Source organism: Eutrigla gurnardus, assembly GCF_963514095.1.
Source record: "Eutrigla gurnardus genome assembly, chromosome: 18".
Taxonomy (NCBI): domain Eukaryota; kingdom Metazoa; phylum Chordata; class Actinopteri; order Perciformes; family Triglidae; genus Eutrigla; species Eutrigla gurnardus.
In genome coordinates, this window is record NC_139929.1 from 21,452,454 (window position 1) to 21,479,382 (window position 26,929).

Below are 26,929 nucleotides of genomic sequence, written 5' to 3' on the forward strand. Positions count from 1 at the left end.
GCCACTCGCTATTCATGTGACTGGTCAGTCAGTGAAGTAAACGTCAAGCAAACTCACTTTTTAAACTTATCAAGTGTTGTTTTTGCCCAACTCTAACTTTTCTTTTGAAAAGACACTATGCAAGTAACGAGCACAAGAAGACAGAAGTGAGGCTGGAGGGGATCGTGGAGGGTCGTAGTTTGAAGCTTTGGAGCTCCTTGGGTTCCTTGAAAGGTGCTTTATAAATTCCATTTAATATTATTATTATTATTATTATTATTATTATTATTATTATTATTATTATTATTATTATTATTATTATTATCATTAGCTCTGACCAAGGTGAGTTATTTGACACACCAGAGTGAGAACGAGTTGGACAGGACTAGCACTCATACGACACTATTTCTGATGTTTGCAGATGATCACGCCTCCTATCTGTAAATCCTGTGTGGTGCATCGGACAGTCTTATGGCACCGTACCAGATGCAGGCCAGCCAGTGAGCGATGAGGGCGAAGGTGCACATGAGGAGGAAGAGGACGGCTGCGCCGTACTCCGAGTAGCGGTCCAGCTTCCTGGCTACACGCACCAATCGCAGCAGGCGAGCCGTTTTCAGCAGACCAATCAGAGTGGTGGTCTGAAGGGAGAGACAGAGTACAGGTGTTGGTGATGACACAAGGTATTGTAAAGCATGGCAGAAACGTAGGCTCTGATGACACGTATATATGCGGCGGGTCAGCGGCGGCCTCGTCACCCTGTGATTCACTGCTGCAGAGGTGGTAAACCCTGACTCTCTTTCATTCCCGTGGGTTGTCTTTTCAACTCATACTCAGCTGCCATGTCCGTACAACAAATACATAACAGGACCATTACGGCGCTGGCAGAGAGCCCACCTGGCTCTGCATGTCCTAACAGTAAATAATACTTGTCTGCTGAAGAAAACCATACTTTCTTGGCTCCTCCTCCGAACACCATCTATGAAGTGATCCATGGCGAAGCGTTCCCTGGGTGGCATTTCAAAGCTGGGGAGGATCCACATTCATCATTTTTGACTCGGTGGGTGGGTTGATTACTATAAATAACAATCCCTTTAATTACTTACAGACATCCCATTACTTCTAAATGCATTACAAGCAGTGCTTACTCTGTTAATGGCATCCCCCTGAACCAAGCTGCTGTGCTGAGGGATGAACCTCGGCCTTGGTGCTTTTCCTCCTTATTATGTGGGAAGTATCCTCCGAGGGCTAACTCACTTCCTGCCTCTCCCCCTCACTCCCACCTCTTCCTCCACCTCCCACTTCCTTAAATTATCAAGCCAACACCTCCATCTCTGCACTTTGCTTTCATTCAGTAAACACTGAACTATTCTGTGTCACTGCATATTTACTTTTATATACTGCATTAACGATGCAACCAGAGATTATTTTCACCTCACTGATTTTTACAGTTCAGTTTACTTATCAGCAGTTGTATAATGTCTTCTTTGGCTCTGGAGGTTTCATAAAGGGCACACATCATGAAAAATTATTTTTTTTCTATCTGGGTATCAGCTATATCTGGGTATCAGGTATATCTGGGTATCATATGGGTATCAGGTATATCTGGTTATCAGCTATATCTGGGTATCAGGTATATCTGGGTATCAGTTATATCTGGGTATCAGGTATATCTGGGTATCAGGTATATCTGGGTATCAGCGATATCTGGGTATCAGCGATATCTGGGTATCAGGTATATGGGTATCAGGTATATCTGGGTATCAGCTATATCTGGGTATCAGGTATATCTGGGTATCAGGTATATCTGGGTATCAGCGATATCTGGGTATCAGGTATATCTGGGTATCAGGTATATCTGGGTATCAGCGATATCTGGGTATCAGGTATATGGGTATCAGGTATATCTTGGTATCAGCTATATCTGGGTATCAGGTATATCTTGGTATCAGCTATATCTGGGTATCAGCTATATCTGGGTATCAGCTATATCTTGGTATCAGCTATATCTGGGTATCAGGTATATCTTGGTATCAGCAATATCTGGGTATCAGGTATATCTTGGTATCAGCGATATCTGGGTATCAGGTATATCTTGGTATCAGCGATATCTGGGTATCAGGTATATCTTGGTATCAGCTATATCTGGGTATCAGGTATATCTTGGTATCAGCAATATCTGGGTATCAGGTATATCTTGGTATCAGCTATATCTGGGTATCAGGTATATCTTGGTATCAGCTATATCTGGGTATCAGGTATATCTTGGTATCAGCTATATCTGGGTATCAGGTATATCTTGGTATCAGCTATATCTGGGTATCAGTATATCTGGGTATCTGACTGTCTATCAACCCTTAAAAACAGTCTATCTATGTCAGAAAACATGTGACTCAACAAGCTTTCTTTGTCCCACGGAGGCTCATTAGAATATTCCTCCCCCTCTGAGGATTTCCACCCACAACTTCACAACTACCTTTGCAAAGGTTGTTTCAGACAGAGGGTGAACCCACTGCTATTTCTGCTATTTTTATTCTATTTTTCAGTAGTGTTATCATTATATTATATCTGCTGCTGAGCATGATATGTCCACTTTACCTTTAAACAAAAATACTCAGATTGGCATTCATACTTTTTTACCAAAAATGTTTATAAACTGTGGGCAGGAAAGCTTGAATGGATTATGGGACATGTAGGCTGCAGCCTGACATAATAGGTCATCTCATCCTCGGCTGCTTTGATTTTGACTATTCTCTTCATATCCTTTTCCTTTATGGAAGTAGCATACTAAATCACTGCAGTGCCCCTTAATCTATTGATTGTTTTCTCAATCCAGTGATTAATCCTTTGGTTGATCACAACATAGTGAACATGTGAAAAACACAGTTTTACATGTCTATAATTTCTGATTCATTTTCAAAAAAGTAAGAACAAATATCCTGAAAAAAAAGAAAGAAATGGATTTTTCCAAAAATAATCCATTCTTTTATATTGTTGGTAGTGATGTCCAAATGAAGCTTCGTGAAGCATTTTCTTTATTTTCTGAGCCCAATAGATGGCGCTCTCTGTTCAACAAAGGGTTGAAGGCCGATATATTTCCATTGCTTTCAACCCTTTGTTGAACAGAGAGCGCCATCTATTGGGCTCAGAAAATAAAGAAAATGCTTCACGAAGCTTCATTTGGACATCACTAATTGTTGGTACCAAATGACACGGGCCGCCTCCAAAACAACACTCTCATTCACTATATGATACATTACATGCATCCATAAATGAATGAAAACAATATGCAAGCAATCCCACAATGGCAATTCTATTGATGCAAAAATGGGCCACATCTGTCGACAGTGACATAAAATTAGTTTTTAGGAAACTTTACAGAAAAGTTACTTGGAAATAATGGAGCTGCAAAATAAAGCAACATATGACAGTATCTTGTTTTATCTGACCAACAGTCTCAACTCAACGATGACTTGATCATTACATTTCAAATCATGTTAAAGAGATAAAAACCAGAAGAGCCTGACACTGGAGGAGCGGGAAGCACAGAATGTTTGTTATTTTCTTCAAAAAATCATGAAAATGATTTCTCTCAATACAACACCTGATTTACTGACTCACTTCTTTCCAGAATTCTGCACTCTGCATTGTATTATGTAAGGCGGACATGATTTATTGTGATGCTCCACCACAGATGACTGCAAATCTACTTCCCCATGGAGACAATTAAAGCATCAACCTCTCTCTTTCTTCCTCTGATTGCCTTTCTCCCACCCCTCTGTCTCCCCGCTTGTCTCTTTGTACCTTTCCTGTCTCCTCTTCTATTATTCTATTAGATAAAGACACTACAAGAGGCACAATGTCAATGCAGCCGCAGCATTTCTCTCTCATATCCCTTCATCTCCCTACCACTCGTCTTGTCCTCCATCACACCTCCTCTGTGGAGCAGAAAGCAGACTTACCTCCTCTCCGTTGCGGTAGATGAGGAGGTCGAAAGGAATGGCGGCCACCATGTCGATGAGGAACCAGCCTTTGAAGTAGTGGACGGCGATACGCACCGGGTGGCTCACCACCTCATCATTAGTGTTCACATACGTTGTCCTGAGAGGAGGAGTGCACATTATCATGTATGTAACATAGTATGTCAAATGCCACAAGTGTAAGAAAATGTTAAAATGCAACTGACAAGAAAAGACTATGATGTTGATTTTTTATTTATTATTCTTTGTTCTTTTTTACTTTCTATTTTTTATTTTATTATATTTTTATTTTATTTTATTTTTAATGTTTTTAATTTTATTATTACTATTATTTTTTTTTCTTTCTTTTCCCCCCTGGGTAATGGGGGCGGGACTAGATAAGCCTCGGCTTCTCCCGCTTTCCCTTTCGGCCATGTGTATTCATGTTTACTGTGTGAGCAAGATGTGTGATGATGATTTAATGTACATGCCCGAAATAAACAAATAAATAAATAAATAAAATAAATAAATATCTTAACACTACTGTCATTAAGAGTTGTGAAAACCATGTTGGACCACAGATGCTGCAACCAGAGTTTGTTCTTTCACCATCAGGTGTGATAAGAGTTTCATGAGGACAGAGCATGAAGTCTGGGAATTACACCTGCAGCATTTCTATGTAACTCTGTTACGTATTATTACCTCATCTACTGCATGCTGGTGTTTAAAGACAGACCTGAAGTTGATGAGGATGTCAATAATGAACATGATGTCCACTATGAGATCCACCACGTTGAGAGGAGAGCAGGAGTAACCACAACTCTGCATGGCTGCCTCTTCCTGAGAGGAGACAAGAAAGGAGGAGAGGAGAGAAGAGGAAAAGAAAAGAGAGAAGAGAGGAGGAGGAGAGGAAAAGAGATAAGATGAGAAGGAAAAAGAGAAGAGGATAGAGGAGGAGCCGAGAGAAGGAAAGGAGAGAAGAATTATCAGCTAATGCTCTAAAAATAGAAGAGTTGTGTGTGATCACCTCCTTCTAATGGATCAGCATCGAGGTTTCCAGATCATTTACATCAATGTGGAGAAATGAAGCAGCAGGATCAGAGCTCCAACACATCCCAGGAGTAAACTATTCGACTTAACTCGTGTTAGCTCTCGGTGTAAAATACTACTGTATGTATCATCATCTACCAGCAGACATTCTGACAGCAGAAGCCGTGGTTTGTCTGAGCTGCTCGGTCCATTTGCTAGATATGATCCTGAGACTGGACTGGATTAGTGGTCCTATCAGCCCCCACCTGGTCGTTGAGGAGGAATGCAGCGGAGTACGGGGTCAGGATGGCGGTGTAGATGACCAGCAGCAGGATGAGCCAGTCCCACACCGCCTTGAAGGGGCTGTAGTGCAACACCGTCCACTTGTGGATGCGAGGAGCCTGGAGCTTGTACTCGGGCAGCACATCTGCACCCAGAGACAGCACCTGGGCAGAGAGACGGGGAGAGAGAGACACAGACATTGAATGACAGGAGAGAGAGAGGGAGGGGAGAGGGGAAGAAAGAAAAGAGACAAACAGACATTTTCAACATTAGATGGGGTTTGTAAAGCAGCTCTGTCACAGAGATTTAGTTAAAAAACACACAACTATGCCCACACACACACACACACACACACACACACACGCACACACACACACACACACACACACACACACACACACACACACACACACACACACACACACACACACACACACACACACAGAGTCCATTCAGCAGCTCCATGAAATATACATGGACTTCCATGACACACGTGCTCCGTGGCTGTAACAGTGTTTTGCAATTACAGCGATGGAGCAGCGTCCTCTGAAGATGACAAGAACTGTTCTGAAGGCACTGACCCTCTTAAGGTTACGCTCCCAGGCAGCGTGCCCCCCCCCCCACACACACACACACACACACACAATAATGCATGGAACACACACACTGAGCAGCCACGACGTCGGAGCCTCCAGTCCTCTGACACGAGGGTGAGGATTCCTGAATGACTTCCTTGATAGTTTTCAATCAGGTTTCTGAGCTCATCATGGCACCGAAACGACTCATAAAGACGTGAAATGATGCGTCTGAATCATGATTCGGCACTTTGACACCGTGGATCATAAAGCACTTGTAGACAGACGGTAGAATTGGTCCTTATGTGGTTCAGGTCTCATTCCAAACACACACACAGACCCCCTAAAACATAAACACACAGCACAAATGAAAGCTTGGGTGTTATGGCTGCTCAAACAGCTGTCCCTCCCGTAATGGGTGCACTGTGCACCCCTGAAGGAGCAGGAATGAATGAGTGTACAGACGCATGGCCGCCGCGTGGCTCGCCTTCACGCCAGCACAGGGGGAGCTACACACACGTACGTCACACTCACACAAACAGCACGTGGATGTTTGCACCAGTAAACAGTGGAATGACTGAAGGGAGGAATGCAGGACAACTAAGTGGCTGATCGTGGGCAATGTTGCTGCTGCCGTCTGTCACTCGTATCAAACACCTTCTAATACCACCTTGTTTAGTGAGGATTACTATACTCTGTATAGTGGACTCATAGCATCCCACAATTCATCCTGTAGTTACAACTGACGGTGCCTAAACCAGCATTATATACCTTCATGCATTGTGCTGACAATAAAATGACGAGAGCAGAGAGCAACGTGAGACAAATGCATTCAAGTCATATGCTTAATGTGAGCAGAGAATCAGAACACAGATGGTCACAAAGTTTTTATTTATTTGGCAAAATATGCTTCTAACCTCCACATTGACAACATCAGCGTATATCCTTTCCTTCTTATCTTTCACAATAAAAGCCCTGCTTATTATGGATGGTGCACGGACCATTTCAATTAATGAGATGATCATGCTGACATTTAGAATTATATTAGCCTAGAAGTCAGACTGCAGAGTCAAAAAGGAAGTGTAATTTATATATGGTTTCCAATGTCAGAATTGCTTGGATGTAATGAATACATACAGTATATATAAATATATATATATATATATATATATATATATATATATATATATATATATATATATATATATATATATATTATTATTATTATTATTATCCTATGACTGGTTGTGTTCGTACCAAAGAGGACATTCTAAATAAACTGGTTATTACTATTATTATTATTATTATTATTATTATTATTATTATTATTATTATTGTTACTATTATTACTATTATTATTATTATTGTTACTATTATTACTATTATTATTATTATTATTATTATGTGCCAGTGATTGAAAAAATCCTAAAAACAAAGTTGTATGGCGATTAAGTAAAATACGATGTGTGTTGTGTATTATTCAGGCAAATGCTTTTTCACATTTGTTTTCCATTTTCCATTTCTTAAAAGATGCTCCATCCCTCCACGATGACCCCCCCCCCCCCCCCCCCCCCCCTGCATCCATCGTGTGTCCCCATGTCTGCTCTTGTCTGCGGGCAGATGTGACCCACGCTGGCCTCGAAGACGATGAGGAGGAGGGTGAACTAGAAAATGTCTCTTGGTATGTGATTGAGATGTTAATGCAGGCCTGTCTTCCAGAGTGGAACACATGCTCACCATTCTTCCTTCACCTCCTCTCACCGCCGTCGTTCCTTCTCCATTCACTCCAGTTAGCTTCCATTACTCTTTACTCCACTCCCTGTTACTTCCTGCCCTCCCCTTGACCTGCGAAAGCTCTCTTCTTTTCTAATTCACAGTTCTCTTCCTGCCAGCCGCTGTCCTCCATCCAGCCCTCCTCGCTCCATCTTTCCACCTCCGTCTCTTCGTCACCTGTGGCCCAGTGGCAGACATTTACGTACTCATGACTAAACCCTCCCTGAGACATCTGTTGTACGAGGACCTCACATCCCTCATTCTCTCTGTATTTCTCCTCGAGTCCTTCTCATACACACCAAAACCTGGCAAGATAATATCTGCTTGATTTATTAAAAATGAGAAAGAAATATTTCATTGTGCATCCTCTCTGTAACATAGCCAGTGTTTTCATGTCCAAGCCAGATCTCAAGCATCCTGGCTCCTTCAAAGGCCTTATTTTCATGTTTTTAAGAATTTCTGTGTGGAACTGGCAGCTTGCATCAGATCCCACTTGCACTGGTATTTCACTCATACTATACTACAATACTTATACTACTCCAACGATCAAACTTGTATTATCAGTTGATTTGAATGTCGTCACGTTTCTCTGACCTGATCCGCCTTAAGGATGGTACTCATGAACTATTTCATCGGGAATTAACAAAACAACCACAACAATGCACGCACCGTCATGGCTGCTGTCCTGTGTGAGGGAACTGGGGATGCATGCTCTGCTCCGACCCTGCAGCACAGCACAATACATGATGTGTGATGTGTTGGCTAATAGTTAAAAATCAGTTAATGAAGGTCGGCCATCGGTCCGGAAAAAAAATCTGAATGAGCATCCAATTATCATGAGGTTATTACAGATCATCCTGAGGAAACACCAACTTCCACTGTGATCCATCAAACAGCTGTTGAGATCCTTCAGTCCGGACCAAAGTGGTGGACAAGAAATGTATTCTGCCCTCAACCGTTTGACTTCAGGCAACGTGAGTTCACAATCTCAAGTATCATTATCATCTCTATACAGACTGTATGTGTGAGAGTACAAACGCTCCAGCCTGGGACCCCCAGTCCAGGCTGCAGAGTGGGACCCCCAGTCCAGGCTGCAGAGTGGGACCCCCAGTCCAGGCTGCAGAGTGGGACCCCCAGTCCAGGCTGCAGAGTGGGACCTCCAGTCCAGGCTGCAGAGTGGGACCTCCAGTCCAGTCTGCAGCGTGGGACCCCCAGTCCGGCAGACAGCAGCATCATCACTTAATTCTGCAGCATCTTTACTGAAGTTTGACATTTATTCCGAACACTGATGGGATTTGCCCGGACTGGATCTGACACACTGGGTTTAGGTCAAGATGAGTCCGCTGCATTTTCTCAATGAAATCCTTCAAATCATCATTAACTAAAACATATAAAGGCTGTTTCAAGTCTGGTGTGGTGGAGGAACCTGCATGCAGACAGAACGGTCATTTTTCATGTGCGAGCTGAAAGTGTCCGCTGGCCTGCTGCAGTGTCTGTGACAGTCTGACTTTCTGTGACCGTATGATTGAGAGTGACAGGAGGGAAGATAAGAGGACACAGGAGATGACTCGCAACAAGATATAAATCAACTTTAAAGCCAAAATGTCAGATACGTGGTATGCTCCTGCCAAACCATCAACCGGTCGTGATCCCTTAACTGTCACTTTTCAGTAAGATGACAGCAGAACAGCACAATAACAACTGTAGAAGCCTATTCATTTTCATTGGACTGCACAATTATTAGCATATTAATCACGATCACGATTTTGATGAACATGACTGTTTAAAATGTGTGCTCTGCTCGCAGAAATCTCTGCTGGAGATCAAATCAAGCGCTTCCTAAACCAACAGCCGGCGAGCAGATCCAGATGTTTTGGCTTCACTTTCCTGAATGTAACAGTGGCAGTCCAGAGTCGAAGAGTGGGGGCCAGTCAAGGCGACTGTGTGTGTGTGTGGTTGGCCGTAGCCAAGTGCATCTCCTGTGAGCGTGGGTCGGCTTGGAAAGGCCGCGGGATGAAAGTGACTCATGCATGATTCTCTGTTGGATGTTAATGATCAAAATAATTGCGATCATCATATTTGCCTTAATTGTGCCCGACATTCTCATTATTCTGAATATTATTATTATTTACTTTAATGAGAAGGACAAAAGGCAGAAATATTACACAACACTGTGAGCACCAAAGTGTAAACGTTTAAATAAGCTGAAGGAAACATTGTACAGAAGGACATGAAAGGCAGATAGAGAGATAACTCACTAACTTGTCAGCCAGGAGCTCTCAAGACAGGAAAAAGAAAATCAGCTGGAACCCCTCAATGCAAAATCGGACAAAGACATAATCCAGTTGACACATAGCCAATAAGTCATGCAGGGCACAACTTATTCAATACAATCTAATCATTGAAATTCAAGGGTGAATCCCGTCCTCTCTACCTGCAACCAGCAGAACCCTTTACTGTGTTCAGGGCAGACACAAACAATCTGCTCCATCCAAAACATCCCAAAACTAAAGTAAGATCACGGCGAATCTATGAACAAAACCACCAAATTACAAAGTCAATGATAATTCTATGTGAGCACAAACAGAGAGTACATGGTGGAGGAACTAGACCTCCACGGTTGATGGAAAACAGATGCTGTGAGAAATAAAAATATTTGAGAGCAATATATAAATCCAGAGTTTGTCCAACCCCAATCCTCAGAAACGGCCTGATTACTGTGGGAGGAAACAATCAATGTGCAATAATAGCTGTAAAGCATACATACACTAGGAGGTGCTACAAGCTCTAATGTCCTGATCGATCACATCTGTGTTAAAGTGTCTCTGTTATCTTGTGCTCTATTTGGTTTTCATTCCAATAATATGTCATCTAGCTTCAGTAATAATCTCACTGGAACATTCGTGCCTATAAAGCTTATCAGGATGTAACTGAATCCACATTCATGCAAACAAAGATGGTTAAGTGTTTCATGCAGCTCACACATCGTCTGACCAGAAGAAACCCAAAACCTGTTCTCAGTAGAACCGATGGACGATCAGTGGAGAACACGTCCCACAACAACACACAACTGACTGAAACTGAAGTTCTTAAAAGGCACTTTAAGGAGCACACATGCTCTCTCTCTCTCTCTCTCTCTCTCTCTCTCTCTCTCTCTCTCTCTCTCTCTCTCACACACACACACACACACACACACACACACACACACACACACACACACACACACACACACACACACACACCTGGGAGGTGTTCAGTACAGCTGCAGGCCTATAAAGGGTGAACAGCTGAAGCTACTTCCATCATAATCTTCAATCAACTGTGTTCAATCAACACACACACACACACACACACACACACACACACACACACACACACACACACACACACACACACACACACACACACACACACACACACACACACACACACACACAGACAGACAAAACAGTTGCAAAATCAAAAAGTGAGTGAAGTCAAAGTGCACCTGAACAAGCTGCTGTCTGTATCTTTTGCACTTTAAAGTTTCTGTGAGGAACTTTTAACTGGTTATGAAACACTGATTCCTCTATTTATATATATATATATATATATATATATATATATATATATATATATATATATATATATATATATATATAAGATTGGCTGTTAATGCTAGGTCCACTGGAGGGAAGGGAGGCACGGGAGAACCAGAACCAGGACTGTGTGGGGCAGACTGTCAGTGAAATGAAAACACTACCACTTTTGTCCACAGGGACCCGGTTCCCAGTAGTAATTTAACAGGTCTTGTGTAAGGATTTAGTCACATGATGTTGCAGATTGCAACTACCTGAAACTTCTCCCATGTGCCAAGCATGTAGCAGAACTACAGAGGCCAAAACACAAAAATGCACATTGCCCTAGCGCCAGTGTTTGGTTTGTCCATTCAGGGCTACTGTACAAACATGGTGGCCGGCTCCCTGAAGAGGATCCACTCTGTATGGAGATATAAACGGCTCATTCTAAGGTAACCAAAACACAGATTTTCTTGATTTCAGTATCAATAATAATACACTAAAGACAAAATGATAACTATTATATTCCTGCTGATGAATCCACCTGAACGCTACACAGTGTTCCTATAAAGAAACTGTTTCTTATCTCTGAAGAGAGAAATGATAACACCATTAAGAAGTTTTTCACTTTGTGAAATGTGTGAATCATCCTCACAGTGGATGGATGTTCTGAGCAACTCCTAACTATAGAATCAAAACTCCACTGCGAGTGCACCCTGATTAGAAGAACTTCCTTTGTGTGTGATCCAAAAAAAGTACCAGACAGACTTTGAAAACGTCTTTGTGAAGCCTGAACGTCCCAACAGCACCTTTCTGCTTCACACTCCGGCTTTGATCAAACTTGACACCCGGCCTGTTAAACGCTGGGTGTGTGTCTGAATTAGGAGTGACATGGTATGAGGTTAACAGCAGCACACCCATCCATCTGCCTGGGAGCGGTGTTGATGGTTTTGGGAGGCTTCCATTTCTCACATTGAGTTAGATTCAGTTGGCAGAGACGCTGGTGTGGACGGGTGTAAACTATTACAGTCTAGCAGGTGGACTGATGGAAACACAATCTGAAGACAAGAGGGAGAAAAGTCCTCAGAGCTCAGTTATAGTGATATTTTTAGCCAGACATTAACAACCGACTTTTCTTTCTTCCAATTTGGAGTGAAGGCCGAGATGGGCCGAGGAAGTTTTCTATCAACTGTTTCCGGCAGCTCAGATCAATATGGGAGTGGGTCATCTGTACTCCCTGTGGTGTATCAGCCAGAACAGGACAGTCGGTCTACTTAAACTACACTAAAGTAATAGTAATGTTGATATCGGAGGTAAAAATCACTTTTGTCTTGAACAATTCCAAAAAGTTTGTGTTGAAAAATGAATCAAGGTTTTAATAGAGTAAGGTATCACTCAATAGTTTTGCCATGAATGAGTGTTAACATGTTTTATATGAAAGACAGAAATAGTGTGTGAGTATATAGGTGCTGATATGTTATTAAAGTAACTTATACTACCATACACATGTACATGTATAATAGTTATAATAGAGGAGTACAACCATAATAAGGGCCAGTGAGTAGTGCAGAAGTGACAGAACGGCACGCACACACACACACACACACACACACACACACACGCACACACACACACACTGCCTTAGGACCAAGTGTGACGTTACACCACCACTTTGATGTGATATAGATTCATTTTAGAAAAAGAAAGAAAGAGATGGAGGAGAGAGAAATCAAGGGCAGAGGGAGTGTGTGATAAAGACAGCTAGTGGGCGAATGGAGCCAGATGGAGAGAGAGAGCCGAGGGGGGACGAGTAAACAGAAAGACAACAAGAGAAACAAGTGTGAGAAATGAGGAAACACGAAAGCGTGATGAAAAGAGGAAGAACAATGACAAACCTGTAAAGGAGGACGGTCAGCGTGACGCTTCACACACACACACACACACACACACACACACACACACACACACACACACACACACACACACACAAATGTGGATTCTAAAATAGGAGACGTGAGCGCACGCTTACAAACCGGAGCGTCAGTCCACTCTCTGACAACTCACATGAGCTTTGCACAACACAAAGCACTAGAGCTGTGCCGATTTCCCGTTCACCGGTCCGGTTCGGTGCATGGAGTCAGTGGCGCCGCCAGCCGGAATCCTGTACGCACTGTGCGTACTTTTTTTGAAGGTGAAAAAAAAGTAATAATCAGCGGGCTAGATATTTAAATTATGCAAATCAGCGGGTGACACCAAACAACGTCTGCCCAAGCAAGTCAGAGCTTTTCTTTCTCTCACACAGTGACCTGGAGAGACGCAGTCGCATTTGAGAGGACGATAGGCGTGTGTGCGCAATTGCGCATAGCGTGTGTTGGCCCCTCTCCACTACACAACACAGCTCGGCTCTAGTCTCGTCACCTCTCTGCTGCTGAGCACTGTGGGCCGAGCCGATGCATGTGTCTCTCCCCGGGCCGGGAGAGTTATCATAACGTACTGTGCGTGTGTGTCCAAGCGTGTGTGTGCGTGCGTGGAGTGCTCACAAGCGTGCACTTGTGTTTAGGGCGGGGATGGAGGGCACAAAAAAATATTTGCACCGGGGCCTATCACCATGATATACGCTACTGATTTCACTGATACTGAAAACATTAGATTCTGTCTTAAAAAAGTATTTTTCCAATTGTTGTTGTATTTGCCGTTTCTGTGCGTACATTGAAATTGAATCCTGGCGGCGCCACTGCATGGAGTTAAACCGGTTTGATTTCTGCAAACGGACAGACAGATAGATGCACCAAACACATGATCCCCTCCAGGCGTAGCAGAAATAGTAAGGACAGATTTTTCTCGCCTCATTAGGCAACTCATAAAACAAAGTGCGTGTGTTTTCTTCTACTTTTTGCTTCTTTCCATTTCTTCGATTTTCCAAAGTTTTGATGTTTGGAAAGCCTCAGCAAACACGATCAATATTTCACGATGAGCAACTGGTCAATATTTCATAAATAGTCAAACAGCGCTGGTCCTTTGTGCCCATACTATTAGAAAGAGCCTGTCCTGTCAAGCGTCCACGCAACAGGGAAACAAGCACATCGACACGTAAGGGGCTTCAATTCGGACTGCAAACAGAGCGAGCCAGCGGTGCAGGAGAACACACGGGTGTTGTTGTGGGAGCTCCAGCTCGTCTGTTTGATAACCATTTAATAATGCAGCATCAAATCCCGTCTGTGTGCTAAAGGTGTATATGCGGACGCAGCAAACGACTGCATGCAAACACACTCACCACCTTCCCACCAGAAATTATTATTAATATTCTGCCCGTTTTGAATCAAATCGTCAGTGATCGGGACGGACAGACAGACAGGAAGGACAGACAGGAAGGAATACATTTTAAGTTATTTATATAGATTATTTACAAAAAAAAACATTGCTAATGAAGCCCTTGAAAGTTCAAGTATGCCACTTAATACTTTTTTGCCAGTGGTGCTCTGGCCCCTGCTGCAGGGGGGTCCTTTAATTTTCTGCATGGAAGGTGGTGACTTGAGTGTCAACCCACCTCTGGAGGAGGTTAGAGACACATCTGGTGTGAACGCATCACCAGTGGAGGTCGAGTGAGTTTTGTGTGTCGAACAGAGAGGAGCGTTAGGATGGAGGACAGGTGTTCACTGCTTCCAAGGATGGAAACATTCTGACAACCAACGATGTGCATGTCAGTCCGTATCCATGACGTGGCCTCCGTACACACACACACACACACACACACACACACACACACACACACACACACACACACACACACACACACACACTTCATTCCCTGAACTCGACCCTGTCAGCTTAATGGATAAATCCCTTCGTAACCTTTTCACAGCCTTGTTCCAACACTTACATTTCAAGTAAAGGCCTGGAGGAGTGACTCCTTCTATTACCCACAATGCTGTGCAGGCACACACAGAGACGTAAGGTTTTGACATTGGCCGGCAGCTTCATCTTCCACCAAAAGACTACTGTGATATATTAATAGAGAGTGTCGACTGATAAGTTCACAGTCAGCAGTGGCAGCTCTTCAGAGATAATCAGTGCACGACGGTCTGGACAATGGAGGGGGGGGGGAACTGGATAGTAGTGTGCATATTAATAAAGGTATTTACATGCATCAAACATGTGGCTTATTAATGTACGGTACATTTTGGTAACCCAATTATATTTAAAATTAATGAACCAACTCTCACTAAAAGCATAATATACTGTATATATATATATATATATATATATATATATATATATATATATATATATATATATATATATATATATATATATATATATATATATTTATTGAGTGTGTGTGTATCAGTTTGATATGTGCCTGCAGCCGTGACTGGCTTCCTGGCTGACCTTTTCTCTCCAGCTCTGACAGTTCCCATTAAGACATAACAAAGGAGCATATTTCCTCAGCCCCGATCTCTCTCTCTCTCTCCCCCCTCTTCCTCCTCCTCCTCCTCCTCCTCCTCACCACAGCCTTCTCCTCCAATATTCATAAGCACCATCAGCGCTTAGGGAGGTTGCCGCCTCACACTCTGGATATCTTTGTCCCCATATCTCTCCCATGATCTCATCTTGCTCCATCTCTCTCTTTCTGAGTCCACATCTTCATCTCTCTCTTTCTGAGTCCACATCTTCATCTCTCTCTTTCTGAGTCCACATCTTCATCTCTCTCTGCAGCAGCTTCTATCCCGATCCATCTCTCCCTCCCGCCAACACAGAGGGAGCCTTGAAATCCAATTGCAGCAATGAAAGACTGGAAACACAGGCAACTGCTGGGAGGCTGCTGATATACAGTCTGAACACACACACACACACACACACACACACACACACACACACACACACATACACACTTGCAAGCATGTGTAAATGTTAATCTACAGCACAGTTTAAGTTTGAATCTCTTCTCTCTATTCAAACTATAGATATGAGACCTTAAAGGAGAAATCCGGTCATTTTTGACCCCATATTCGTTGACCTTAGGGTCATCCCGACTTATTAGAAGCAAAAAACCCGACAAAAATTGACGTTGCCTAGCCCGAGATCTGTACCTGCCTGGCAGCCTTCCAGACTTGCTCCAATGCTAACCCATTGGGGCACGTTTTATCTGCTTTCCTGGGCCCCAGAAAACAATTCCAAGACCTATGCAACACAGGTTGGGTCCGTACGGACACCACAGCGCTCATTTAGCTGAAATAGTGTTGCAAAACGACATATGTGTGTTTTAGCATGAAGTTACTCACCTCAAATCACCCCGTAGACATTAGCAGTAGATAGCCGAGCGCCTGTCGTCCCTCCCAGTCACCGCAGAAACATAAACGTTTTCCTTGTAGTTTTGATTTTGTATCCATAAAGAAACGACCGAGCTGTGCAGTCGTCCTGTCCGTAATAAATCCATGAAGCTGTTATGGGTTAGCATTGAAGCGAGGCTGCCAGGCAGGTACAAATCTCGGGCTAGGCAACGTCAATTTTTGTCTGTTTTTTTGCTTCTAATGAGTCGGGATGACCCTGGGGACAACGAAAATTGGGTCAAAAATGACCGGATTTCTCCTTTAAGTCCACAGGCTGCAGTTCCACAAGGACTCCATAAGGGATTTCATGTGTGTTGAGCAAACATCCACGAGAGACATTGTTATTGTACAATCCAGGTTTTACAGAAAAGCCTGGATTGACACATTGGGCTGACGTTACACTGATGGCAGGGTACACGCTGTGCAATATTGATGGCAGCTGCAGCTGATGTTCATGTGGCTTTAAAAGGATCAGAGGAAACTATGGAATCAGGCCACTTGAATAAAAGATGCTGATGTGTGAAGCCACAGAGGGACAGACATGTACTGAGAGGAAGTCTCGTGGTGCGGTCCATGTTGCAGTGAGCCTCGGAACATTTCATGTATTTATTTTGCATGCATATTACATGATTTATTTCTTTAACTGCAAGGCTATTTTCCACTGAATGCAGCCCTCTTGCTCGGTAAATTAGAGGTGGAAGTAAACCTTTTTTTGTTCTCATTTTCCATAATGAATCCAGTGTTTTCCATTTCCAGATCCTGTCATGTGACAATGGACGATCCTGTCATGTGACCTCTCCTCAGCGCTGGCTGGCCCTTGGCTCCAAATTGGTTGGAGAGGGCTGCAGTGAAGGTAGCTTGTGGCTACAAGCTACCTTCACTGCAGCCCTCCCCCCCCGCCTCCCCCCTCAGCCACCTCCCATCGGAAGGGGGGGGGGGGGGGGGGGGGGGGGCTGCAGTGAAGGTAGCGTTGCCGGGAATCCCTCCGGTAAATAGACACAAAAACACCGCCAAACTCTCGGCCCTTATGCCCCCAGACCTGGGTGAAAAGCGCTTGGACCTCACTCAAACACCGGGCAGCCCACGGCCACGCGAAGCCACAATTATGCACCGCGAACCCGGACCACTGCTCCGTCCGTAGACCCGTAAACCCTCGGACGTGTTGCGGGGGATTCCCTCCTGGCACCACCAGTCTCCGTTTGTTCGGTCCCGGTTCTCAGCTCCAGCGGGGGCTATCTCGGTCTCCACAGACGCTCGTTGACGTTCTGCCCTTTGAGCATCCCTCTCGCGCAATTCTTCCTCTGTATATTCAGGCTCGTACAGGTACGGTTGGGTTTGGGTGGAAAAAAACTCCTCATCAGAGTCTTCAAAAGTTTCAGTATATTCTCCAAAAGTGTCCATTTCTGTGAGATTGAAGAAACTAGCACTGCAGCCTACTCTGCGTCTTTAGCAATGACAGCAGGTAAACAAACTATTATAGAACCGGTAACTTATAAGTGCTAGGTGATATCACTCCGCCGCTGCCATAGCCTACTAGGAAGTATGACACGCTGCTGCTGCTGCTAAAGACATAAATCCTTAAAAATGCAAGGTTGGTTTTATTTCAAACATTCTATCAACACAGATATGTACATCTATAGTCTGCCGTTACAATGGATTTGCCTCGGGTGCACTCTGGAGTCGGTATGAGTGTTTTTAATGCCATGCTAGCTAGAACGGTTGACTTGTGCTAGCCATAGCACAAGCGAACGCGGCAACTAGAAGAACTGAATGAAATTTCTTGAAAACGTCTCCAGATGTCTCGAACACACCGGCTCACTTGGAAAATAGGTCTTATGTCCAAAATTCTGAACTATCCCTTTAAGGATGGAGCAGTTTGTCATATTTTGTCCATTGAAAGGTTTAAACTTAAAGTCCCAGTCGGCAAGTCCTGCAGATCGAGGGCACTCTGTCAGATTTTGAATGTTAACTCTGTTTTTTTCACGGGCACCGTCACCATCTTTCTTTTTTTCCTTCTTTTCCACCGGTGTTTTCTTTTACGTGGTTGTTTTGGACCTCCTCGTTTTGGTTTTTAACGAGGAATTGGAAGCTTGTTGCTACTTCCCTCCGCCTCCCCCCTGTGATAGTGGTACGACCTGAGGGGTGAGGGGCTCTGTGTGTGCACGAACACAGCCCTGCGTGCTGATTGGACAGGATGATCCGGGCTCTGTCCATTTTTTGCAAAACAAACAACAGACTCTTCATGCACGTAGAGGCACACTTTTTTTCTAAAACCACCTGATTTATGTTGTTCTATCGGAGCATAGTGTCAGCTTCAGTGAATATGATAAAAAAAATGTTGCCGACTGGGACTTTAACTAATGAACGTCATATGAATGTTGTTACACTACCCAGACTGCTCTTGACTTGTAGTTCAAACTCTTTTCGGGATGCATCATTGGATGTTTAAGAAATGCATGTAAAGCTCAGTTACAACGTTTTTTTAAGGGTTCAAACCACCAGCTCTAATATAGCACATACATACGTTTCACACACTCCTGACATCATGTGGTGAGTGTAAATGAGTCTTTTCTGTGGGTTCACAGGTTGTTTGTTCCACACACATATGAAACATCATCCTTCCATGTACTGTGTGTACCAGCCACAGGATTAACTGTATCTTTATTCTACTTATGATGTAACAACCGCAGCGACTGAAGGTTATCATACAGATATGCATCACATCTCAACAATGACAATATTACAGGAAAACAAACCCCATGTAGTTAAAAAAAATGAGCTGGGAGAGGTGGGCAATATTCCAAGAAAAAAAGTCACAAATTTGCAAGTTTATAAAGTCACATTTGCTACTTTATCACGATGCTAACAACTGGCTTCAATGCACTTGTTGTCATAGCAGCGAAAAACATTGGATGAAGCAAATGGTTTAATTCCTCTATGACAATTGAAAGCGACCGCTAGCATCTTAGCCCAACCACCCAATAAATAAAGCTCCATAAGATGACAATTTGGCCTCATAGAAATACAACCAACTATAAACATAAACAGCCATCACCCAAAGCATCTTAACGAGGTGTCACATGATGTGGTTTATTAATTAGAAAAAAGAATGTGTACATTCAAGGGAAGTTAGCTAGCATGAATGCTGGATGTTAGCATCCTAATATAGTAGGAAATTTGCAACTTTTTCTCTGAATATCGCCCCCCCTCTCTCGGCTCCGTTCTTTTTGTTTTCCTATAGTGGCCCTTATACACCAACCTAGATATCTGTCGCCTCCTAATGGCTCTCAGGAGGACAATGCAGGATCAGCAGTAGAAAATAAACTGGATCCTTGTTGCTGTCACTCACTTCTTACCTGTCTGCCAACCTACCCACCTACACAGTCCGAGCTTCCCTCCTTCCCCCGTCTTCCCTGCATCTTATTCCCATTTTAATACAACAAACAGCTGTTGTGGTGGTAGCCCTGCTGGCTCAGTTAGCCGCCGCCCAGCTACGCAAATTCAATAACACGTTTTGTGTCACATTCCCTGAGGTCAACTTCAGGTGACATTCTCAGTTCTATATTTGATAATCCCAGCATCATCCTCAATCACCTCCTCTCTCTGCATCCCTTCTTCCTCTGCTCCCCCCGTTTCTGTCTCCTCTCACCACTATATTCAGCTCTCTCACAGTTGGGTCACAGAGGCAGGGTGCATATTAAGTGTTCTCAGAAGGTTTCTTAATCCCAGCCGAGCCGAGCCAGGAAAGCATGCAGAGGATATCAATGTTATTTTCATTTTCCCCCTTTCTTGTCATTAACACCCTACACACACACACACACACACACACACACACACACACACACACAAAGCATTGGACTTTTTTAAAGCAGACAGTGGTAGTTGTGTTTATATTGCCAACAACTTGAAGAGCATCACTCACTTCTTCTAAATAATTCCACTTGGGGAAGACAAGTGCAGCAGTAGTTCAATTATGTAGCAAGCAGTGGACGTCCACAATGACTGTACACACTCACACACACACATCTCAGGACTGCCAGGAAGAACAGTGTGTGTGCAGATCGCCTCAGGCATGTTGTACAGTACAACTTGTGTGGGAGTCAGGGAACGCCACAGGTCCACTCCCACAGCGTACGAGCACTCTCTCCCCCTCCATCTCTCCGTTCCCTTCATCCTCCTGCTTCAGGCAGCAGGCTTCGTCTCATCGAGGAGGCAGACTTCCACCCAGAAGTCCCTGGCCATGTAATCCCAGGACCATGTTCAAGGAATGAAAGGCTTATTGTTGTCTGCGTTTCCATAGCGGTCCACAGACCGTGAAGATCTGGCAGATTATTAGTCCGTTGATGCTTTGAAGAAAAATAAAGCTCATGTTTTGTCTCAATGTGGGGACATTTCCTGCTGTTGAGTATTAACTGGTGTACAGGAGGAGATCATCTCTTGAGTGTTTGATGGTTATTTTTGCTTTAGCATGAAACCACTGCATTAACAATAAGAACATCACTTTTGATTTGCTCATTCAAAGCACCGCCGTGCTGTCTCTCTCTCTTCTACCACTCGTCCTCTCAGGCTAATTCTACTTTCAATGTCATCAAACAAAGAGCAATGTTCCCCTCGTCTTAAAGTGGTCCTAAATTGGTACTAAATCAGTACTAAAGTACTTTATTCTTTTATGAATAAAGAAGTGGCACTGTGTTTGTTTGACCAATCAGGGCCAACCATCCCTGCAAACCCCACCTGAAAGCTCCTGTCCTGCATTTGTGAAGGGGCTTCTGAGGACTGAATGTTCTCTGAGTATCATGTGTATGTCTGCAGGGAACTCTCCTTCTAAGAGCTCCAAATGATGTTAGACTAACTGAGTCTAGTGTGTCTTTATACTTCTAACGGTGCAAAGTGACAAAAATGTACATTTCAGAAGAACTTGTTAGAAATGACGACCGAGCACAAAACAGCATTGATTGAGAATATCGGTCTCCGTGGCAACAATGGTCAAATCCACAAAGTACCTCTCTTACTTTTTCACACTTTATAGATTGGTAAAATTGTGAAAGAAGCTCTCCTCTGTAACACAGTGGTCCAGCACTCTCCCTGCTAGCTGAGCGTTTCATGCTCATTGCAGAAGACGTATACTTAATCTCTCAGAAACATCCATCCATCCATCCATTGTCTACCGCTTACCCTGTATTCAGAGTCGCGGGGGGGCTGGAGCCGATCTCAGAAACATCTCATCAATAATTTATGTTGATCAGCTTTATAGTTGGGAATCAGGAGCTTCAGTGTTTGGACACTGAATGCAGCCGTTGTCAAAGACATTGTCATTCCAGTAAAAGTTGTACATTTAGGAACTTTACTGAGCGTCTGAATAGTATTACTATTATCTAACAGTCAACACAAAATCCACAATATTGTGAAGGAGGCGTCTGCAAGAAAATCACATCAGATGGGCCCTAATGTCAGTCTGAAAACTGAGATAAAACTGTTCAGAATAATCACATATATTTCTATTGCAAAGGTCAAGAGGCCAACTTCTAATTGTGATGGAGACACTTTATGAATATTATGGCAGCATCTAAGGCTGATATTACAGAAATGGTTCATAAGTGATGGCATTACACAGAGGAACCCCATGTTTGCTCAAAGGTACTGTACATTTGTGAGGGTGGATTCCTCTTTAATTGCTTCAACAACAACAAAAAGCCATCTTGTGTAATGTGGATCCACGGCTGTGTCCTATTTCTGGGTTTGCCAAACTCTTGCATAACTTTGAACACCGGCAGCAGGAGGTGCATTCAGGTGTCACACAGGGCCGCTCTGAAAGCCGTGTAGGAGGAAGAGAGAATGAGAGAGAAGAAGAGAGTGGAGACTGAGCCAAAATTGGATATCTGACTGCCGGTCTGTATCACGACTTTACTCCACAGAGCCGGTGGAAATGTGCTCCCTGTTGGACCATTGAGCCGGGAGAGATCCAGTTTGTCTTCTGTGTATAGACGAGCAGCACCACGTGTGTCTGCTCACCACGCTGCAGTTATTCTCTATGTTGTTTGTGCTGTTGTCCCAGCAGGAACATAGAGGTTCAACTTCAATTATAGCCGTTATGCTTATTATTGGGCTTTGCGCATTTGAAATCAGATTCAACTTCAAATGGAGCTGATCCAACAAGCGAGCATTATACAAAGAGTAGTAACGCAATTTAGCTACGGTGCAAGATGCAGTCATGTGCTGGACTGTCATACATCAGAGTGTAACAAGGAATCTAGTCAGCAATCCAAGGAACTCTAAATCAAGAAGATGTCCCGATGCGATCTGAAAGATCGGTATCAGGGCTGGTCACGGACGTTTTAACTGATCAGTATCTGCAACGTTGAGCTCTTGAGCCCAACCCGGTGCTTTACATCAGCAGTCACACAGTGCCTTTACTGCCACGTTTCAAGACAGCAACACCAGTGGAACAGCTGGGTGCTGGAAAGAAACAGAGCTATTCAATGATCAAGCATATAGATTTCAATACCCTTAATGTATTTGATGTATTATCTCGGACATTAGAAATATGGGATCAGGGTTCTGTATCAGTGGATACTCCATGTTAAATGACTCAGATCTGGATCTGAGGGAAATACCCAAGACATAAAGAAAATGTGGTGGGAATAGAATAGTATGTTATGTCTCTTCTACCTTCATATACGTAACTCTGAAACTGATCCCAGGACACAACTGAACCCATTATAGTAAGGAAGTGTCTCAAAACAGTACTCTTCAAATCCATCCATTTTTTTTTTTTCACTTCTCTGAAGGATTTTTTGTGCAAATAATTTGAAACTCAATCTATTTTTTCCAACATTTGTATTCAGGAGCACTTTCACACACAATGTAAATATCACAGTTTTTGGAGCAAAGTTGATCTTTGCTGAGTTTTCACACCTCAAGTAAAGGCATCGACCAATCACGTTGCACATACACTATATTGAACAACAATGTATCACGATCAACCTTGGTCAAAAGCACAGCGCAGACCACATCCTCTCCTTCCTTTCTTACCTCCACAATAAAAGCAGCTTTGGGTTAATATGATCCAGGTAGTTTGTCAGTTTTGCTGCGATATATATTCACAGCAGACTATTTGACTATTTTTTTGTCATTTGTTCGTCAGCCCCCCCAGTGGGACATCTACAGTATCAGTTCTCATCAACTGTCTCAACAGTTGGGGTTTGGGGACACCAGTTCAGTGAACCACTGTTACACTGTTCACGTGCAGCATTCATCAGCAGCATTTACACTCAAATGAACAAATTCAGGCGTGTTTTGAGCCGATATGAAGTTCACTTAGGAATCGTGAGCGTCTTCTTGTTAGAAAAATGACATGTAGGCCAATGGCCCCCCTTTTATTTGGCCCCCGTTGTCCGGCTGGTTGAGCTGACGTGATGGAGAGTGACTACGTTTAGCCTGGAGATGCTGCAGGCCAAAGAACAACCCAACAACAGCATGAAACCACTGATATCAACACTTAAGCAGAAAGATGACCCAGTTGTCAAATCTTCCTCCGACACCCCTGCAACCCTTAAAGGAATATCCTGCTGATTTGTGAGCCTGCAAAACACTGACCGGTTTGTCTTTCTTACTGTCCAACGTTAAGTAGAGGCGACAGATGGGCTGCCTCCACTCTTCATCTGTGAGCTCATATCAATTTACACCACCGTAGAGAATGAGGTGTAACATTTAAATCGTCACCGCAACAGAATCCAGCCTTGTTTCCGCTGAGAGATAAAAGAAAATAGGATCTAAACACAATCTCCAACAACCCCGTACTACCAGATAATGTTCTGTGTGGCTGGAGTTTCTAGACAACAACCGTGGCTCTGTACTATCTACTGTAGCACCACAGGGGATTTACAGAAAACAAGACGTAACGATTCAACACCTTCAAGAATCAAAGTATAGTTCAATAAATAAATCAGTAAAAGTCTAACCTCAAACCTTCCTTCCTTTCTCCCACCTACACCTCCTTCTCATTTCTCCAGACCTTTCCTCAGTCGTCCCTCTCTGTCTCACCTCTCTCTCTTTGGTGGGCACACGTTGTGGATGCTCTCTCGCCTCCCACCCGCGGCGGCAAGAAAGCGGCGGGCCGTGCGGGCGCGGCATCGGAGCAGCCGGGCAGCGGGAAGGGCGGCAGCAGTGATCAGCGTCTCTGGTGAAGGTTGACTGGTGCAGGAAGATGTTGAGGAGGTGGAGCAGTGATGGCAGGACCATGGTCCTCAGTCGCTCAGGCGAGGTCGGGGTCAGGGCGGCCCCCTGGCTGCCTGTGACCGCCCGCCACGCAAACCCACGCCGGAAATACACTACGTGGTGTTTCTAGAAGGAGGAGGTCACAGTGCAAAGGCAGCCCAGGAGGCGTAGCGTAGCATAGACTCCCTCCTAGAGGCGCTGCCAGCTGTCGAGGGGGGATCCCTCTATTCCACTGCTTCCCGGGTGAAGCTCATCTTCTTCCTTCTTCCTCGTGGGCTCCTTTGCCCTCAAGCTTGATTTTGGAGGAGTCACCGCAGTTCATTAGCCTGTTAAATATCCAGCTATTCAACAACAACAGCTTCCACGCTGATGCAGCTGGAAGTCCGCCTGCCTCCTGCCTCGGCTCTGCCTCGCTTCTGCATGGCTCAGTCAGTCATGGATCAGTCCTCAGCTGGCCCGCGGTCCCTTATTAAACCCACTTCTGTGCATCTCAATGACTTTCTTCCACTGTCCTTCCCCCCACAGAGCGCTCCGGCTGACGGCTGCCTGGATGTTAACTCCTCAGAATCATTGAACAAATCAACATGCAACAAAGAAGAAGAGGAACAGAGACGGAAGACCGCAACAGGAGAGTTGCTTTCCATCAGTTGTGGATGGAGCCGCGATGCTGTTCAGCTGTGGCTGGTATTGCTACTACTACTTCTACTACTACTACTACTATTAATACTATGACTCCGAGAAGAGAGACACAGGGAGAGAGAATAACAGAAGAAGAGAGAGAGAGAAGGAGCATGTTCTGGGAAGTGTTTCGCAAAGAGAAAAAAAAAACCTCTGCACAAAAGAGATCAGATGCTCTGTTGAGGATAATCCAAGAGGAAGGGAGGGAGAGGGAGAGGGAGAGAGAGAGAGAGAGAGAGAGAGAGAGAGAAAGGGAGAGAGAGAGAGAGGGAGAGAAAGACAGGCATGAGGTGATGAGTGAGGGAGTAAATAATGGTATGCATGAATACACAGTGTGGCAGTGTTATGGGTGTTTTGGGCTCATATATTATCCCCCCCCCCCCCCACACACACACACACTGACTGGTCAAAAACATAGTGGGTACACTTCATAAGATTATGCAATCCAGTGCACCAACTCCAACTAGATTCCTGCCTCGGACGGCAGACAGGCAGCAGGAAGTACAGACAACACCTGACGGACTGGAGGAGTGATCCTGGAGTGCAAGAAGTCATCGAGGATCTGTATGAGACGCTGTTGATCATGCTGACAGGGTGTGTGTGTGTATGTGTGTGTGTGTGTGTGTGTGTGTATGTGTGTGTTATTGCTCTCAGGGAATTTCTCAACCACTAGAAATTGCTGTGACAGTTACCCATACTGCCCTCTGTCCATGTGTATATACGTGTAGTCCACGTGTGACAGGTGAGGAGGGATGTGTGCTGTAGCTGACACACACACACACACACACACACACACACACACACACACACACACACACACACACACACACACACAGACACACACACACGGTTTGTAAAGGTCACAGAGCAGTTAAAATTAGCCTCAGGGAGATGTTGTGCCATCCAGGCCGACCATCTCAGTCTGTGTGTGCTCTCTCTCGGCTGTGTACCACCCACAATAAGCTCCACCAATCAGATGCTCCTCCTGGTTTGGGATCATCTGGTTGGTATTGCTGGTGGCATCGTGTCTGGAGAGTTAAAAATATTACGTTGCAAGTATTTTGTGAGCTGCAGAGCCTGATTTAGCAGACTGCAAATATTCTGATGATTATAGTAAATACGCCTTCGTCATTTTGAGTCTGCAGAAGCCATTTACTTGCAAGACAAACTTGTCATCGACACGTCTGAGTGGTTAAATGGCTTCCTGCCCAGTTTGGCTGTTTGGTGCTCAACTGGATTAAAGCAGAACTTCTGTTGCTAAATTGAGCGAGTGATTGTACGGTTTCTTTGTGTCGGACTGACACACACAACCAAACCAGTCAATGTGTGTGTGGGGTTTTTGGCAAATATACGTCCCAGCTAGTCGACTGACTGGTTATTGGTTGACTGTAAAACTGCTTCACTGGCTGGCTGTGTGAATATTTGCATGACTGGTGTTGCGGTGGCCTCCATGGCCTCCTATAGGCTCACAAACGGTTTGGAAGTCTGGCTGCAATGCTGCCTGTCCTCTCTGATAGCACAGCTGGTGACTCCAGGGTAGTAAAGAATGGACA

General features: G+C 44.1%; 1 protein-coding gene across 1 annotated transcript in view; it reads right to left on the reverse strand.

The window, feature by feature from the left end:
- kcnh2b (potassium voltage-gated channel, subfamily H (eag-related), member 2b) overlaps positions 1-26,929 on the reverse strand; it is a 249,457-nt gene that overhangs the window by 21,619 nt on the left and 200,909 nt on the right. The window contains exons 7-10 of the mRNA XM_084033794.1: positions 5,231-5,410; positions 4,672-4,775; positions 3,939-4,077; positions 463-617 (exon numbers count right to left, since the gene is read on the reverse strand). Of these exons, the coding sequence (XP_083889920.1) occupies positions 463-617; positions 3,939-4,077; positions 4,672-4,775; positions 5,231-5,410 (578 nt within the window). The remainder of the gene's footprint in view (positions 1-462; positions 618-3,938; positions 4,078-4,671; positions 4,776-5,230; positions 5,411-26,929) is intronic.